Source organism: Athene noctua, chromosome 4 (assembly GCF_965140245.1).
Source record: "Athene noctua chromosome 4, bAthNoc1.hap1.1, whole genome shotgun sequence".
In the NCBI taxonomy this organism is placed as follows: Eukaryota; Metazoa; Chordata; class Aves; order Strigiformes; family Strigidae; genus Athene; species Athene noctua.
The window spans coordinates 35,402,858-35,421,749 of record NC_134040.1 but is presented as its reverse complement, the minus strand read 5'-3'; the positions used below and the strand labels follow the sequence as shown (position 1 = coordinate 35,421,749).

Sequence of the window (18,892 nt, the reverse complement as noted above, 5' to 3'; positions counted from 1 at the left end):
CTCAAACCTCATCAACTTGCTTCCTGAAAAGGCTACCATATCTTCGTTAGACACAAACAACTTTTAATCACTCCACAGTTACAGCGAGAGGTTTGACAGCTCTCTAGAGAAGACATGAAACATCCCAGATGTTTGTTAAATTTACTACCTCCAGTTGTCACTTATTTGGAAGCGTTTCTCTCTGGTCACATAGTAAAGCCCTGCATGCTTTTCACACTCCGTTTTACCCTTTCAGACATATTTTTCAGTCCTCCTTAGGAAGAAAAACTTTCATTAACCAAGAAAAAAAATAATTCAAGTGTATAAGCTTCGAAAATAAATTTTCTTCAAAATATTAAGTTGTCATACACAATAACTCTCCCAGTGGTTCTGTAGTTGTTACAATACACTTTTTTGCCTCTGCATTAGGGATGATCACGAAGAGAGCTTCAATTCACGATCCACGGTGCTACCACCATTACGCTGACCACCACCCACCTTTTGCCAACACAACCAGAAACCTCCCCGTGCTACAGAGGCCTGACAGCAAGCAGATGGTATGGACACAGGGCAAACAAGACATGTCAGTGCAGAAGGACTCCTCTCCAGTATGACCATATATTTTCCACTAATTGTGGCGTGGACTTTGAATTACATAGAGGTGGAAGGTTTAGGAAGAAAATAGTGGAAATCAAGATGTGGGCTGGGAGCTGAAATCAACACCTAATTTGCAACACACTGACTGGGGAACCAGTCACTTTTGAAAGGGCTGGTTCTTCTGTAAGCAAGAGAAGCTGAATCATGCCAAAAAATATGCCTGCTGAGCTAAGAAGGCAGGAAAAACTGGTTGACACAAATGCAAGACTCCCAGAAGCAGTAACAGAAGAACAAAGGAATGTAAGCCTGTGGTTTTCCAGGGGTAACTCTTGTTGCATAAGACATGTGAATAAGAAATTCATTTTCTGAAGTCCATGATTCTTTGCTTTCCTGACAAGTGGTACCTGCTAAGAGAAATCAGAAAATTAAAGTTTCAACTCATCACTAGACAAGGGGAAGGGGTGTGTGAGATAAACTGAAAATAATCAACACAGAGAACAGGTTGGCTTAGCCTGGGCCAAAATCCTTGTAAGGATGTTCTCTCAGGCTGCCTTTTCACTTTTGAAATCAGAGGCTAAGACTGCTCACAGAGATGCAAGTCTATTCAGAAACTTAGCAGCCCAGATCTGCTCATTTTCAAGAGCAACACGCTGATAATCCTATTTTTGTGTGAGGTTCTTGCAATTTCTACTAATTGTGAGTTCAACCGAGAAACAGAAACCATGAGCTGTCACTTTTCACAGACAGCTCTTAAGATGCTGTGCCTCCCAGCACATGACCTTGTGTGTGCCACACATTCTTCTTTAGCACCCACGTTGTGTATTGTTGATTCTGGACTAAGATCCTGGTTCCATGGCCTGGGGGCCAGGTTTCATCTACTCAAGAAGATCAAGCATAACCTAATGTGTAACTCAGAGGTCCTCTGCTAGGAAGTAAAACTAATCACAGTCTTCACCCATCAGTATGTAAGCCTGTGGGATTCAGAGACTGGATGCAACCACAGCAAGCCGGTGTCTGCCCCTGGTAATTGCAACCCAGAGCTATTCCATTTCTGTCATAGGCACAGGTCAATCAGCCTAAACAGCAAAACACAACACACATTGTGTGCCAGACACGCAAGTATTTATGAACCAATGACAGAACACAGGAAAGTAGGATTTTTGTTTTCTATTACTAGTCCTAGGAAATGCTTGTTGGTTTATGTTTAACCAGGCTGTTTGTATCAGCTATTATCTGTGCACTTTTGGTTGTTCAAGTAGGTCCAAAGGTATGAGCTCAAATGACAGAAATGAGCCTCTGCAATTGCTTCTGTCATAAAGCATCTGCATACACTCAACACTTTGAGAAGGCAATGACACATCATGCTAACAGAATGACAAATTAAGCCTCTAATTTCACAAAATCCTTCTGAAAATTGTGCCACACAGTAGACAAGTTGGCTTCTACTGAAGACCTGAACTGACTTCATGAAAGCTTTTCGTTACCACATTAGCAGAATTAGCAAATAAATGTGAAGTATGTATAAATATTAGTAAAATACCATGAGACTTAAGGCCTCAGGGTTTGTAAACCACAAAAATAAATAAGTATATAGACAAACTTTCTTATGGTCTGATTCCCCAAGTGTTGTCTTCAGCTATAAAGGAGTTCCAGAAGCTGCCATTTGGCTGAAAATGCCATTCCCTTTTATGTTCCATTCAACCTTTTACTTCTGTTTGCACATCCTGGAACACCATCTTCCCACTTAAGACAGCCATATGATAAACCAGACTGCTGTCACGGTCAGGATTTAAAATAGAACAAAGCACAAGAAAGCCACAACAAACAGAAAGGGTTATTTTAATACTCAGACGAGGTTTGTCTTCCAGCCCAGACCCACTGGTAGTTGCATTAGGACAATGGAAGGCACAGCAAGCTGCAGGGGATGTGTAGGAATGAACAGCTGTAAGTGGTGTTCTCTTCTTTTGTTTCCCTGGCATTACAAGAAGGCTTCACTTCTCTTATCAGACTGCCGGCAGCAGAAGCCAAAGCAAATAAGGATACCCCTAAGCCCCTCAAAAACTAGTAAATTAAAGTGAAAGGTGGATAAAAATAGATCTTTTAAACTGCCTCTTCCTCACAAGTGTTAAACTGATCTTTCAGTTGTTGATTGTTCACTTTCTCAAGTGAACATTAAACTAGAAGCTGCCCAAATTTTTATCTATATTCAAAAACAATAGTCAATGAGAAGTATACTCACAACCTTCCTTAAAAGAAGTGAGCACACCCTGTGCAAAGCAATTTTGCAATCTGGGTCTGTGAGTGGACTCACTGTTTTCCAGTATACTTAATCTAACTGAAAATTGGAACAAAGATTAAACCTACTTCTATTTAACATCAACAGCCTCATACTAAAATGTCATTTATACCAGTACATTAAGAGAAAATGAAGCTTTTGTGTTTTTCCTTAACATGGCAGTGACATATTCAGTGTGAAGTAGAGTTTTATCTTGTTATATAAACCAAATGCAACTTGTATAACATCACTCCAAATACTAAATTGCTATGAAAAAGAACATGTGAATGTGCAGATTTGAATTCAGAAATAAAAAACAGTGAAAAATTGTATTTCCTTAAGTTAAATTAACTGAACAATAATTCTCTGTGGCTACACTTTAGCAGCTTCACCAGTCAGCCTATCAGTTGTAAAGGCTGTGGGGAGGAAGGGGAGATATTGCATAAAGTGAAAATAAGAGTCTTCTCTTGTAAAAGTCAATACATCATCTTAAGCTAGAAACAATGGTCCCTAAACATCCGTAACTACAATCAGTAATTGTCATTAAAAGCTCTCATTATATAGAGTAAGTGTAATTAGAGCATCTTGCCCGCACAGGGTACAGCACACAGAGAATGCTAGAAGGATTCATAAATTAGTGCCAAATCAGTCTCATTCCCATCTACCACACAATCTGCTGTAAAAGAGAAAAATTGTATTTACACACATTAAGGCAAAGCCCACTGGCCTCTACAAAATTAGCCTAAACATGAAACGCAGTTATTTGAGGGACTCCCTATTTTATTATGTGTCTTAGGAATAAAGGGATAAAGTTTGCCATCAATAACGTTGAACATATCTGCTGAACCCTGCAGATTCCAGGGCATTAATAATTTAAACTCTTATGGGAATTTTGTCATGGTGGAGATAGGACTTGTCTGCAAACGGAGCTCAGGGGATGTTCAATATGATCTATTCTAGTATACACACACAATTGCTACATTTATCATGATGCAGAGGAAAAGAATGGTTCTTTCTTAAGGACTTCAGGAATGTTTCTTCTGTAATTTACACAATAAAACCTGAGTATTTCTAATAAAAAAACCCAGGTTCTAAAGAGATACTGTCATAAGACTTATACTGAAGAGGTTTCTTCTCCCCCCATCCCTATTACTCAGGCATGTACAGTGGCGTTCAGCACATTATACAATGGGATGGGAAGTCAGCAATAAAGCTCCTGATAGTAGTGTTGTCTATGCAAGATGCTACTGTAAGCACAGATACTGTATGAGATTACAGCCTAAACAGATAAAACCGTATGCTTGACTCAAATATTTATACTCTTAAGTGCAAATCTAATAGCTCTGTATGTAAAACAGTCAGTTATGCACACAACTACTATATCACAGTGCAAAAATCCCTTTTTGCAGCTGCTAGTGGTAAGTACAGAAAGAACACATCCTTTCGAGACTCTCATGGTATTTTTGTAATACAAACTAAATTCAGGCATTTGTGCAATAGCTAATCCAAGGCAACTCTAGGTATGGACGGAATCACGCTGTAACAAGTGTACTTGTGTTCTAATTTAGCCTAACAATTTTTCACAGTTTTGTTCTAAAATGGAAGTAAGCTCAAATGGAGTTCAAAACAATCAAGCAAGAAAAATCTTCCTTTCATAACCAAGTCCTAATTCTTAGAATGTAATTTGCAGAAAAAACTTCAAAAACATTTCTGTCTGTATGCTTTTAATATGCCTACATTGCACCTTCACTATGCCAGGCATGCACAATCAGCGCACATCACAGTTCCTGAGTAGCAGAAGGACCGATGCTCCATTACAAAGCTAATGCAGTACTTTTAAACCCAGGAAGTACCTTAAAATCTTTAATTTGCTAAATCTCCATTGAAATAATGTTTCAGTCACTGAATGATCAGAAAGAATCTTAAACGGCACAAGGCATGCCTCAGCATCTTAGCCCTGCTGATTAGCTTTTCACCATGATTTAAGATACTCCCTGTAAAACCTGGAGGATAGGCTCTGCAAGATTACTGCCTGATTATCCATGAAAACTGAACTCCCCATGAGTTCAGTTCAAGAACTTTATTGTATAATGTCATAAAACAATTATTTTTCTATTGGGATATTTGTAACAGAATCAGTCTGGAAAATCTAATTCAAAAGTTTACCACTATAGCTGCTTTTACTTGATGTTAACACCCTGAAGAGCTATGTTCCCATCTCAGCTTAAACGCATTATGTTAGTGTTGGCTCTCAAACAATTGCTTGGACGAGGCTTCCCATATTTCTGATGACAAGAAGAAATCACAGGAGCAAGAACACCGTATAGGCAGAGGATGCGTGGCGATCGTGCAGAAGGAATGTGCAAGACAGTTGCAGTGTGTGCAACCTCCTCCCAAAACAGAAGCTCCCAGGCACCAGCTGCCTCAGGGTAACCCCAGTCCAGCCTGGCCCAGAACTTGCTGATCTTCCTCCTGCATTGAAGCCAGCACAATCCAAGCACTCCCCAGAGATCTGCCAATCCTCTCTTGCTTATCCTTCTTCAACATATCATCTTAATTTAGATGTCCCACTCTCCAGGGCTCTCCTGTCCCAAAACCCTTCTCTGTCACAAACCTCTTTTTAATCTGCTTGGACATGTCAGTGCTTGACTGAAGTCTGATGACTGCTGGATCTTCCTTTTGCTAGTTCTCCAAAGAGGGAGAAATTCGTCCTTACTCTCACAAAACTTTAAGAAATCCATTCACCAAGTACACAACCAAAAATTTATCTGGACAGCCTAGAGACAGTGACTACCACTGTAGCAAAACATACGCCTAGAAGTTTTAATCAATATCACACTAATCTAGGGTGCTTGAACAGCTTTATGAAACAGATTGATAAGACCATAGCATTTTTTCTGTCAGTGACAGCCTTTTCTGCCCCTAAAAGAAAGCACAATAATTATCTGGGAGAAGCTGGTTTTAATAGCTTTAAAAATAATTCCAACAGCAAATAAAACAAATTATACCTCCTTCCATATATAATTTTCTTTGCATTATTCGATAACACTGGCTCGAGATGTTCTCAATACAAGTTCAGCTGGCACTGGTCTGTGCTGCTGTCTGAATTAGCATAACAATTTTAATCCCAAGAGTTAAGAGAAAATCAGATTGAAAAATAAAAAAGGGGGCAGAATAATGCTTTCCAAGCGTTTATGGTACAATAATTATGCCACCATTTGATGTAGTAGGACTCCAATAATATGTTTTTCCAAATGTTTTTGGAGTAATGTGTCCCATTTTGACATCCTTTTATGAATGAGGGGAGGATCAGCCCCCCACTAACTCTGCTTCAGGGTAAGCAAACTGAGATAGTAATGATAAAATTCTATTTTAGTTCTCTGACTTGAATACGCATACACTTTGGTGGGATTTTGGAACTGGAAGACAAAACGGCAGACCAGCCAGTTTTGCTGGGAAGCCCACACCGTAATCAGGAGGGGCCAAAAATAAAAGGCAGGAAAAAAAGCACAGCAAAACCATACTTGTACTTTTATTAACTGACTAAACTAAGCAATAAGGCAGTACTCTATAAATATTAGACTTCATCTAGATTTTATTATTTTGCAAGCTGTTTATGTTACAGTGATGCTCTTAGCTTGTATTTTAACTACCTACTAAAAATATGAAAAGCAATAGTAATAAATACATTTTACACTTGAATTCATGTTACAGTTCTTTGTTGGGGACACCACACAGTCCATAAAATAAACTATCTGTAGTCTTTTGCTCTGCTTTAATTGACTTGCAAAATAAGGAAGAAGGATAGAAGCTGTTTCTCAAAGTCAGTAGCCAGAGAAATCTTACTGAAATACTATACATGAGTTAGGGCTAAAGTAAAATCCACATTGTTATTTTGCTAGCTACTTCATTATAGTGTATTATCTATATTATGAATGCAGCAAGTGGTCTTCTGAGGACTTCATATGAATTCACAGGATTTTGCACTCACTGCAGCGAACTCAGTTCTGTTGCACAGGGAAAAATACAATGATTGTCACTTAAGGAACAAAACCACGTATCTCTAAGCAACAGTTATCAGAAATGAGAGAGAAACAGAGCTAAGTCTAGGTGCCTATAGGTGCCTACGGGTATATGTGCATAGAAAACAGTGAAACATCTGGGATTTATTAGTTCTTCTTAAGGAAAAAAATACATGCAAACCACAACCATTTATAGCCTTTCCAAATTTTAAATGACTGGTTTGCCAGTTGCATGCTGTCTATCTTCCAGGAAGCACCGGACAGACACTTGAATATCTGTTCCACTCAATACAGTCAAGCTTTCTCAACCAAATACAGGATATTTACAGACTATGAACTAGCTCCCCCTTTCAGAGCATAACTGCTGTCAAGGCAAATACCATACCCCATGAGCTGATGGACAAAACAATATTGTCTATTCTTAGAAAAAGCAGTTCTTTCATGACAACATACTTCTAGAACTAGCAGATTCAGGGGGTACTTACTAAGAAAAAAATCCTGCAAAAGCTGTCTTTACCTTGCAATCATTCTAGGTGATGGAGGACCGTGTCCCTGTTATTGTCTCCCCTGCTAGCCAGATGTTAGGCTATTGCAGGGATCCTACCACCCTCCTCTCACAACAGTCCAGAGTGAGAAGAAAATTGACTGTCTCTCATGCTGAGCAAGAGCCTCAGTACTGCTCCTCACTTTCTTTAAGAGATTCTATCTCCCAATCCATTTCCAATTTTAATTTATTCAAGAATTAGACCTCCTACAGATTGATTACTAGCTCCAGGCACCTGATAAGTCATGACAAAATTAAATTCACAGGCTAGTACAGTTTATTAGCAGGTTACTGAGTTGCTGGAAGAAAAGAAAACACCCTCACCACTCTCCCAATGCCTCCTACCAACACCTTAACGAGCTTCACGCATCACCCACACCAGTTAGGCACCTGTGTATCATGAAGCAGAATGTCCACACCACCCCTATGAAGTCCAGAAAAGAATGACCTGTAAATTAACACTTTATACCACTTTTACAGAAGCGTGTAAAAGGATCAACTACAAATTCCCCTGTGTCTGTGATTTGTACAGTAACAGTACTAATATTCAGTCTTTTTCATTTATAGAAATTGTATTTACCCACATTTGTGTGTTTGCACTGCATGTTCCTGTAAACCACCTCATTGGCAAATAGACTAATATTATGGAGGTAAATGTATCTCTCAACATATTATGCACTCTCGTTCCACAACTTACACAATGAAGCAAATTGTCAGCTGCTCATCATGTACCATTAAAAAGATTACAGGGGAAAAAAAACACCATATATGCACAAGGACCTTCTCCCTAACTGCTGCACTATCTCACACAATAAAATCAATAATTTAACTATCTGAAACTTCACATGTGCATGGCACTGCAAGTAGACCAGTGGCATTTTCACTTCAAATTTATATAGTCTTTAGTCAGTATACTTAATCTGCATTTCTAACACCTGCTTCAGTCGGATGTGAAGTGCAATGTTATCTATAAAATTTTCTTTCATCTTTGTACTGTCCATCTAACAAAAAATTATATGATGGTGGATAATTATTTGACTTTAAAAAGGATATGAAACTTTTCACATGTTTTTTGATCATTTCTTGAAAGACATGCTCATATATTTGACATTCCATTTTATTAAAAGGTTTGAGTTTTTTAAAAACCCTGGCTTTCACATTATTCATGTTATCTAATCCTATGTAACATATTTCTCCTTCAAATAGTTAACATTCATTTTCCATACAGTAGTAAAAATGTGGGAAAGAAGCTAGACCACAATTAAGCAATAAGGCACGACAAGGTGTGCATTTTCAGGCTATTAGCACATGCCTTAAATGCATGAGGAGGAAGAAACTAGAATGACTGTTCCACTCGGTGGGCATCATACACTAGCACCTGTATCATACCACAGTACAAAGCGATATATAAAGAGTATGCAAAGGTGGTGAAAACACATGCAGCTTTCATCCAGTGGATTTATGTCAGGCAAAAAAAGCTGTTCCTAGTCAAGCACAGTCTCAGTCAAGTTAAACACTAGAAAAATAAAGGTACCCGATGAAAGTGTCCAGTGTTGAGCTTTCAAGACAGTGGTTGAAAACCAGAAGATAATATAAAGCATGGTTTATAAATGTAGAAACAACATCCCACCTTCACATATTAACATGCAAAATTTTCTATTTGCCATAGAGTGATCACCACATACAAGTAAAAAGAATTCTTTTTATTGGGAAGTAAAAAATAACAAATTTTCAAATGTGTCACTCTGTCAGAGCTCACACACAAGTCTTTACAGGTTGTGACCCCACTTTGTACAACATACTGAGTATTCCATAGATAAAGTCAGATGATCATCTAATCTGATCTTCCACCAACTGTCAGGGAAAGGACATCACAAAACCATTCTTGCAACAAGTCCTTAGAACAGAGTTGACTAAGAAAGTACCTTCAGAAACTATTTTAGAAAAGGAATTTTGTGATGCAATCTTTTTTTAAAAGTAGAAGCAACAAATAGAAAATTTACTTGTCATTACAGGAAAGTAACCAGGGATAGGTGGATAGAGAATCTGAATGAAAGAGGAGGAAGGAAAATGGTGGGAGATGCCTTTGCTCAAGTGTCATGCCAGAAAGGTGATAAACTGTATGAGTAAGCCTGAGCCTCAAGGCAGGCAAAGGAATTATCACCAAGATGCTTTGGGGTTTTGTTGGAAGTCGTTTTTTAGGGCTTTTTTTGGTTGTTTTTATAGTTAGAAGCCTCCAGGTAATGACGGACCATTAATTAAAATACTTCCTAGCCTCCTTCACAATAACCGGTATTTCCAAATATGTGCCATTAAGGATGAAAGCTGAGGATTGTTTTGATACTTTGAAAGAAGCTAAGGAAAAAAAGTAATGAAGGGAGCCTCTCAGCAACAACACAAGCACAGCCATTCAAAAAAAAAAATTCATTAACTATTGCTATCTCATACAGAAGGGTCATGATGGTTTCCCAAAACTGCCTTTTAAAATGCCAACAGTAATTAATAAACACAAGTTTCCAAAGGAAGCTCCAGTTTTATGATAACCGTGCCTTCCTTGCTAGTTGAATGAAGACTTTGCAAAAGCTTTTGACCTAACCTCTGGCACTTCCATTAAGACAGTATTTGTCACCCTGACAGCAAGGAGGATGGTTTCCAGCCACTCAGCTTATAGCAATAATGATATCTCTCTTGTTTTTATCCCAAGAGACTTGAGGACTGCAGATTTGCAGACTTCTGGCTTTTGAATCAGCTAGGTCAGATACAGAAGGATCACAAGAAAAAAAAATCCAAATCTAGGAAGAGCTGTAACCTGTTCTGGACCAAAAATCAGGACACTTACTAAATTAATGGGTTTGGGATATTCTTCCCCTGCAGATCAACTTGAGGTAAAAGAAGGTTTGCACAGAATGACACAGCACTGCTGTTTGTAAAGGGATGTCACAGAACATGCATACTGCTTTCTAAAATTCAGCTCTTGATAGCTGCTGAATCCACATTTGGCCAACACAGAAAGAGCTCAATGCTCCATTATGGATTAGTGCCTACATGTAGATGACTACTCCACATACCAGATTGTATTTTATAACAAACACAGATGCCAGGTGAAAATACTCCTTGCAGCAGCCCCAGTTCAAAGTGCTGATGAAGCAGAAGACGGGTGTTTAAATAGTCCTGTTTCAAATGGGAGGATGATTTCTCACCAGCCCCCATCACCCCAACACACACTTTTCTCATGCAGGTGACTAAAAGCTGCAGCACAGAGGAAAGATCATTGCTCCATTTCAATCAGAAGCTAAAATTTTGGGGGAGAACATTAACAGATTCCAAAACCATTTTCATTTCCTTTTGATGAATTTTTTAAAAGAGAGGAAGAAAATTATATATTTTGTGCTTTTCCAAGTCTTTCTGCAGGGAACATTTACCCTTAAATCAGGCCAAATGACTGCATGTTTGTGTACAACCACAGTCCTAGAGGAATGCAGTTTTCCTTCTTCTAGTATTAAAAGATACTACAGAGAGGGCAAAATAAAAACCAAATTGTCTTTTATAGTGCCTCTCATCAATTTCTCTTTCATGCACCAACTTACCTAACTTAAAGAACCAATAAAAATTCAAAAATTTGGTTCCTTGTTTTACAAATCAATCATTGAAAGTTTTGTAGTATAAATTTTCACTTTTAAACAAAGCATGCAGATATTTCTCCAGTATTTGTCACAAACAGAACCACTTTTCAATGCAACCAATTTTTATAACTAATTTCAAATAAGTGATATGACATCATCCCATGATACAAACTTCAGTGACTTAACTAGAAGTTGGACGTCTTGATCTTACTTTCTAACAGAACCAGTGATATTTCTTCCTGTTGATTTTACCTTCCTTGTCTTGGACTAAAAAGACAAGAAATCATTGCAAAACATAAGACAAGAAAATACTGCAAACTAGCACCATGAACTTTTCAACATTATGTTCTGCACACAAGTTCCACCCTAGTGCAATTGCTTTTTTCGAGTCCTGACTGTTAACAAAAAGTAAGCAGAATCTGAAAAAAATAGCCAAAACAAGTATATTCTTTTGAAAAAAAGACTGTATTTTCACATATAGTGAATGAAGGCAATGATGAATTTTACAAATGACAAAAGTAATCTTAGACAAAAAACTGATTTTATAATAAATCTGTGTATGACCACAGATGTGATTCACACACTAAGCCAACAAACTGTCTGATTATATAATATAAACACATACATTTACTCTTCTAGATGTTCTCCAAACGATAGTTATCAAAGATACGTACTCTTTGGACTGTTATTCATTAGCATTCATTTAATATGGAATCAAGCTTTTTATAAATTTCCAGTATTCAGTTTCCATTAACAAGAGACATGACTGTACCACTGTCACACAGGCACTTTAATTTCCAGTTTCTCCACACTATGTGATCAGAAGAAATATGCCAGATCATAAAATTTAAGGTACTTTGAATGCCCAGTTTTAGCTCCTGAAACTTCACATCATTCTACTTTGCAATTCATAAATGACAATTGGACTGGAAGAACAAAGCTGACTGAACTCTCACGCTATCTTTCCAATTTGCAACAAACACCCTGAATTCTGCCTCTGAATTTTCTCCAGCAACTTCCACCTTTGCTGCTTGTTTTACTAACTCAAGAAGTGCTATTGCACGTACATCCTCAGCTATTTCTTTCCCTGAGAACCTGTTAATTGATAAAAACAGTAATGATGAGAAAGGAGGGGATTCAATGTACTGTCTCAAAAGCAGTCACCAAGTACCACACACCAAGCAAGAGCACTAGATGGGGTTGTTGAATCCTACCTTAGCTGTCATATGAGGAAGTAGAAAAAGCAGAATACCCAAAAACATTTATCTTTAAAAAGATAGTAGTGGATTATTTTGGGGCTGCAAAGAGAATACAAAGAGATTCATTTAACAGCCTACTTATTGCTACTTTTAAATAATTTTTTTTGGAAGAACTGGATGTTTGAGTCCCATAAGACCAAGGGAGACAAATTAAATGCTCAGTAGCAAAATCTAATGGGAAAACTAAGAAAGCACTGAGACCAGCTACAGCACACATAATTTATAAATGTTTAACAGGTATGAGTTTCATTTTTTTGTTATTATGTAGATTTCAATGCATTTTCCTCTTAACCACTGGAAAAAACTAAATACATGGACTAATCATTGGCCTTCTAGAGGATACTCTTTTCTGAGAACTTAATAGCACATTTTCTTTCCTCTTGGTTATTGTTACCAACCCTCCTCTTTAACATTTCAAAGATAACCAACAGTAGGGCTGTTATTTGTTGACTGTTGTTTGCCACTCCTCAAAGTAATCATCTGTATCAAGGGCTTGTTTCCTAAGCCTGCACTAACAGGTCTCTCAAACTCAGTTTTGTTACTCTGCCTTGCTTCTACTAAAATAGTACAAGTTAACTCAAACTTTGTAATTACACTCAGCATGCTACACACTGGAAGCACAAAATACGCAGTAAGAGTGCAAGCCTACACATTTTAAAATGTTACTTGGCAGATCTAGAAACAGCTGATAATGCCCAAACTTACACTGAGATTTCAGATAAAGCTAGCAGAAATCAAAATGAGGATGGTAAATAACAACAAGAGAACCAAGCACCAGTCACAAAATAAGAGAAAGTTACAGTAAGGCAACATAACTGGCTCCCAAGATTATTTAAATTCCACAGAATCCAAACTCTTCCTGCCAGGTACGTATAATACCTGGTCCAAAGACTCAGTGCTGCCGAGATCTGTCATCCCCTTCCACTCACGCAAAACCCCATCCTTCAAGGAGGAGGTGGCTTCCCAAGTGGCTGATTAACAGGGAGAACTTGCTCAGGATTTTGAGAACTACCCGAATCAAATTCAGAGCACAGACTAGTAGCACCACTGTACTGCTTCACAGAGGAAGAGGAGAACACTTCTAAGAGTGAGGTGGCACACCATAAAGGAGCTCCACTTTGAAATTAAACAAGACTGAATCTAGAATTCAGCACCTGTTGTGAACAGACTTCCTGGCAAGATTTTCTTGTAAACAGCTAGCACAGTAAAAAGGGAATCCCAGATGACTGTTCTGCCCCTTTTCATACCGCAAAGACACAATTAAGAGGGAACAAAGGGGTATACAATCATTTGTCTGATTTTAGAAAAATATTTACAATGTTTGTGATACAAATAATTAAGCCTGATAAGGATATTTATCCTAGAAATAACTAAGATAAAAAAGTGATAATTAAAAAAACCCCAAATTAACTTAAACCATTCAACATCCATTAAGGTAAAATAAAGTAAATAAATTCTGCCGATTGGCTATTTCCATATGGGTGGATTTCTTTAAATAGTAATGAAATCATTGCTAAAAAATCCATTGTTATTAAAATAAAAAAGTTGGCTCAGCCTACCAAAATTAGATTTGTAAGTTGCTGGTCATTCCCATAATTAAATCTGTGTCACAAATTTGCAAGAAAAATGGACACTATGACTAATGCATTTACTTGCTGCACTAGTGCTGTCAGACTGTGTAAATCATTATGCCTGCTAAAGCAGAGCAGATAAGAATTCCATACATTTTCATTAACCAACTAGGCTTTGTGTATATGTGAGAAGCTAACTTTTGTATCCCCTGCTAGCTTTAGCTTTAAGTTGGAAGACAATGTAAATAAAAACACTACCCTTGATTTGATTAGCCAAGTGGCTGCTCCAAAAATCGAGTTTTTGAACAACATGAACCAGCTCTGTCCCCTCTTAAAGATGGTCAGATAAGATAACAAAACCATAGATACTTAATTTGGACAAAGGAGATTAATAAAGTGATGGGCACGTGGAAAAGGGTCCTTCTTCAGACTGACTTATGTAGCCTAGACACATGCCTGTTTCATCGTATAGGTTTCAACAGAGGAAGCAAAGCTAATCCAAGACAGCATCAGAAGTCTCAATGAACAGTTTCATTTTTTTGGCTGCCCTTTGCTCTTTCTCAGGAGTGCAGTGGTCACCAGGCCAGAGTGCTCTGAATCCTCTCATTTTCCTCTTGATTTCCTGTCACCACAGACCTTCAGATCTTGGTTACAGTTCTTTGTTAAAGGTGAAACTGATGGCTGTTCCTTTCACACTCACTGTTCACAACCCCAAGGCACCAAAGAATCAAACAACATTGACTCACGTCACAATCTGGATACTCTCAAGGGTTTCCACTGTCTCAAGCGGAAAGGAGATCAATGAGAGGTAGAAAGAGATTAGACAAGACTGTTTCTAGTCTATCAATGCAGAGCATTTTGTGAGGACATCCTCTTCCAGATTGTAGGCCCTCTCCTTCTTCCATGCACATGGCATTATACTGTCACTGCAAATTGAGTTTAGCTCTCAACCAAGCACGTGTCTCCACTTCAGTGCGAGAACAGTCTCAATGACAGGCTACGCCTTGCTGAATTTAGAAGTCGAAGGAGCTGAGCCACCCAGGCAAACACCACACAACAACCACTAGCACTGCATGTTTTTCAGTATCCGGCCTATTGCTCTGTGCTTTGGACATTAACAAGCATTATTTTGCTTTTACAGCATAAGTTTTGGAAGCAGAATAAAGTTGCTTAGGAAGCATGGTAATGCATACAATGTTAAGAATCTCAACAGACCCACACTTAACATCCCAGACAATTTCTTTAGCCTTTAGGTGAAAAAAAAAACCCCCTCTCCTATAAGCAGAAGCAGCTACCTCAGGGCTTTCTATCTCAGCAGATCTTAACATGCATTTGAATGCTTTACAGCAGCAACCTTGCTGATAACCAACCACCCAGTATTAGTAAAGCACTATCAGATTTTATTAAAACCCCATTAAGAGGAAAAACTGAAATCACTTATGTTCCATAATTATTGTAACCAAACTGTTTAAATGAGGGGAGGAGATAATGATATTAACTACCCAACTCAAAGCAATCCTCTGTGGTATGATTCTAAATATTCTCTTGGCTGAAATTTATGTAAATTGAATTCATCTAACATTAGTTATTACTAATCTTGCTACATAAAAACAGTTTTCTGTAACAATTAGTTCTTTAAAACATTGTGTTTTAATTAGACCTGGGACATCATTAAACTAAGTGTAAATACGTACAGTATCATTCCATGCATTGTTTTGCCTGCGTATTTATAGGAATATGGGCTTTGGTGGAGGTTAAAAGGAATTGCTTTGCAGTTGGTTGGTAGTTTTTATAAATCTCCTTACCAGTGAAAACACCTCCAGATGCTTAATCTAAGTGTATTTCTGTTCAGCAAGACGTAGTCAACATTTCTACATTTTGCCTATCACAACAGGCACAATTTCATCTGAATAAGCTCATCTCAGTATCACTCTAACATTATGCTTAGTCTTTTCCTGCAGACATTTTGTTCCACGGTTTATTTTAATCTAACTTCTCAAGGACCATTTCTTAGCCTTAAAAACAAAAAAACAAAAAAACCCCACCAACAAAAAAACCAGAACAAGAGCTAAAAGCATAGCACATCTTTCAGCCCTTTTAAATCATCTTGTTTCACACTATCACACAGAGGCACTGGCCCACAGGGCATAGTCTGAGAACAGACAACATACTGTCCTCCTGCCTTTGTAAGGGCTACACGTAAGTGCAGAGACCCGCCCATGTGCTACACACTGTAAGACAAGGAACATAAGAAAAACTGCAGCCTTGCCAATGGTCAGATCCTTCCAAATTATCTCCAGGACCCATATATGGTTATGGTCACAAAGGCATATAGCTACATCTAAGCCTATCCACAGACAGCACATCATCAGACACTAATAAGAAAAATGCAAATGTGATTTAGATTCATCATGAATTAAAGATAAAGGAAATACGATCTCCACCTATAGCTAAGCCTGTAAACTGATGGATTTCCAGAAACACCACCAGGACTGTCCATAACCTTCTCAGAAAGAGGCCACTTATTTTTGTATTTTATAGAACAGTTTTGACTTCAAAAAAGAATATATATATATATGTATATATTTAATGCTTCGCCAGTTGTTCACGGAAAATTTACACAGTAAGTGACCACAAGCAGTGAGATTGAAGAGCCACTCAATTAAAGGCCATGCAGACCTACAGCACTGTGAAACTGGTAAACTGGCTATTTATTACAGTCCCTGGCTCACTATCACCCCATTGCATTTTCAGCCATAAGCTTCATTCCATCATCTTCATAACTGGAAAAGTTTGTAAGAGCAAAGCTTTCAGTAAACATTATTTGTGATTTATTTTCTGTCATACATATATATTCCCTGCACAATCATGATTTCAAACTATGATACCACAATAAGCATCTAAGTGTGTGTATATATTTGTGACTTAAAAGTGGCCACTTACTTTATAATTTTATTTTTTAAAAATCAGTAATTAGAAAAAAGCAGATGGTATGTGGTTTGATTCTAGGTGATCTTTAATATTTTTGAAAAGTCTTTCCTGGGAATTTTTTTAACAAGAATGTTTACTGCAATGCTGTTCCAAGATTTCAAAAACAATCTGAAGTGAGTAAAGAGTGAAATGAGGTAATTATATGTAAATGAAACCTTCCAATGATCAGCTCATGGAACTAAGATCAAAACCAAAATCAGGAGTATTACATGAACACACAAACTAGCTTAGCTTCTTTAACGGAGATTTCTTCAAAGAGCTACAAACAGGTTCTAGAAATTAAAATATGTTTGTGTTGCTTTACAAGGAGCTGGCATTGTAGTCAGATGCTCAGGGGCCTAAATTCTTATTTGAAGTCAAAAGACATTCTCCTAATGACAGATGAACTGAGGCCTTTGGGTATTCAAGGAAACCTCCTGAACTGAAAGCCAGGGACAGGAGAGAAACTGGAGCTTGTGCCAAGCAACAACAGAAAATGACACGCACATACACAGGCTTAAAGGTTGCTCTAACACTGGGGTTCCACAGTTTGAGGCAGAATGTACCTTCTTCCCATCAGAGGAAGACATAATAGGTGACAAACAGGAACAAGTACTTGGGAATCGATATTTTAAAAACGGGAGTAGTTGTCTATACCCACAAAACTCACATTCACCCTCCTAACTTGAACTTAGTCCCTCAAAAAAGCAGCAGCACAATGTATAAATTCAAAATGCCATACAACATTCTCTCCTGGCAGTACAGCTTTATATATATAAATATATACCTCAACTCCCGAACTCCAGCTTTTCATAAAACAAATATGCATAAAGCGAGTTATTTTGTACTTGCAGTTTTAATTTCCTAATTTGAATTCTTTTGTCATTCATTCATTTTATACATCATAGTCCTCTTTTTGGGGACACAGGATTGGAATCACAAATGCACACTTCTAAACATGCACAAATCTTAGTAAAGAAGAACAAATTCAATTATTAGCTGGTAAATAAATAAAACAGTCACAGTAGCTTGCCTACATATAAAATAATTTGTATTTAATTTTCATTAATGTCCCTCTAAACAACATATCAATAGAAGAAATCTATTCTTCCTTTCTTCATAAATACATGTACTTAGTGCTCTTTACCGTTTTCTTCTGAATCTTTGTAGACTATCAGGCCACAAATACTGGTTTTGCTTTTTACAGAAACAGTTATATTTCCAGCTGGATTGATTGCTTCCCCCTATCTAGCTATTTTAGTGTGTTCCTCAGAGACACTGAGTGGCTTCACTGACAGTGAAACATGCTAAACAAATGACAAGTCACTGAGTAAATTAGCATCTACTCTCTGATCAGCTGGGTCATGTTTTCTTTTCAAAATCCACGGCCTCTTGATAGAAAATAATGAGTATTTGATGGTCTTATTAGAAAAATCAATATATTGATGCCCATGTCTGAAACATCTGCATAATAATAGAATCTGTTAACCCATTAAGGAGAAAATTAAGATGTGTTTACACATTATTAATTTACCATGAGCAGAGACAGTTTATTCACTACTTTCCTAAAGAGTTTAACAAAAAGAAAAGAAACCGTAATATCTGTATTTAATGGCATGGTAACATAAATTGAAAGATGATTCAAGTTTTTGCCAGCTAAATAGGACAATTCCACCAACACTAATGTGAAAAATACAAACACACCAATGATACTCTTAAAAATAAGACTATTAAAGCACTTGCTATAAATACTGCATTACTTACCAAAAAACTTCCAAAAGCAGAATTAAATATAGCAGCTGCCTGAAGAGAGAAAAAGATAAATATCACCAATGGTAAAATAGCTATAGTACAAGAACAAAATGTTATTCCCCTGCCCAACAAGCTATTAGATTCTCCAAATACACATATACACAGAGACCATTATGCAGTTAGCCACTGCTTAAAAAATTGCCAGTGGCCTGTAACTTATGAAGACTGATAGGTTCTAGTTTATGCATTCATAAATAATGTGTTGAAACAGACAAAAGCAGGAGGAGAAAATCCTTGCTG

General features: G+C 37.5%; 1 protein-coding gene across 7 annotated transcripts in view; it reads right to left on the bottom strand.

The window, feature by feature from the left end:
• Positions 1-18,892, bottom strand: part of SLC10A7 (solute carrier family 10 member 7) — a 156,711-nt gene that overhangs the window by 82,558 nt on the left and 55,261 nt on the right. For 5 of the 7 annotated variants that reach the window (XM_074904987.1, XM_074904984.1, XM_074904980.1 and 2 more), the window contains one exon: positions 18,605-18,643. The exons of the other annotated variants lie outside the window; for them this stretch is intronic. In XM_074904987.1, coding sequence (XP_074761088.1) covers positions 18,605-18,643 — 39 coding nt within the window. The remainder of the gene's footprint in view (positions 1-18,604; positions 18,644-18,892) is intronic. 7 annotated transcript variants of the gene reach the window in all.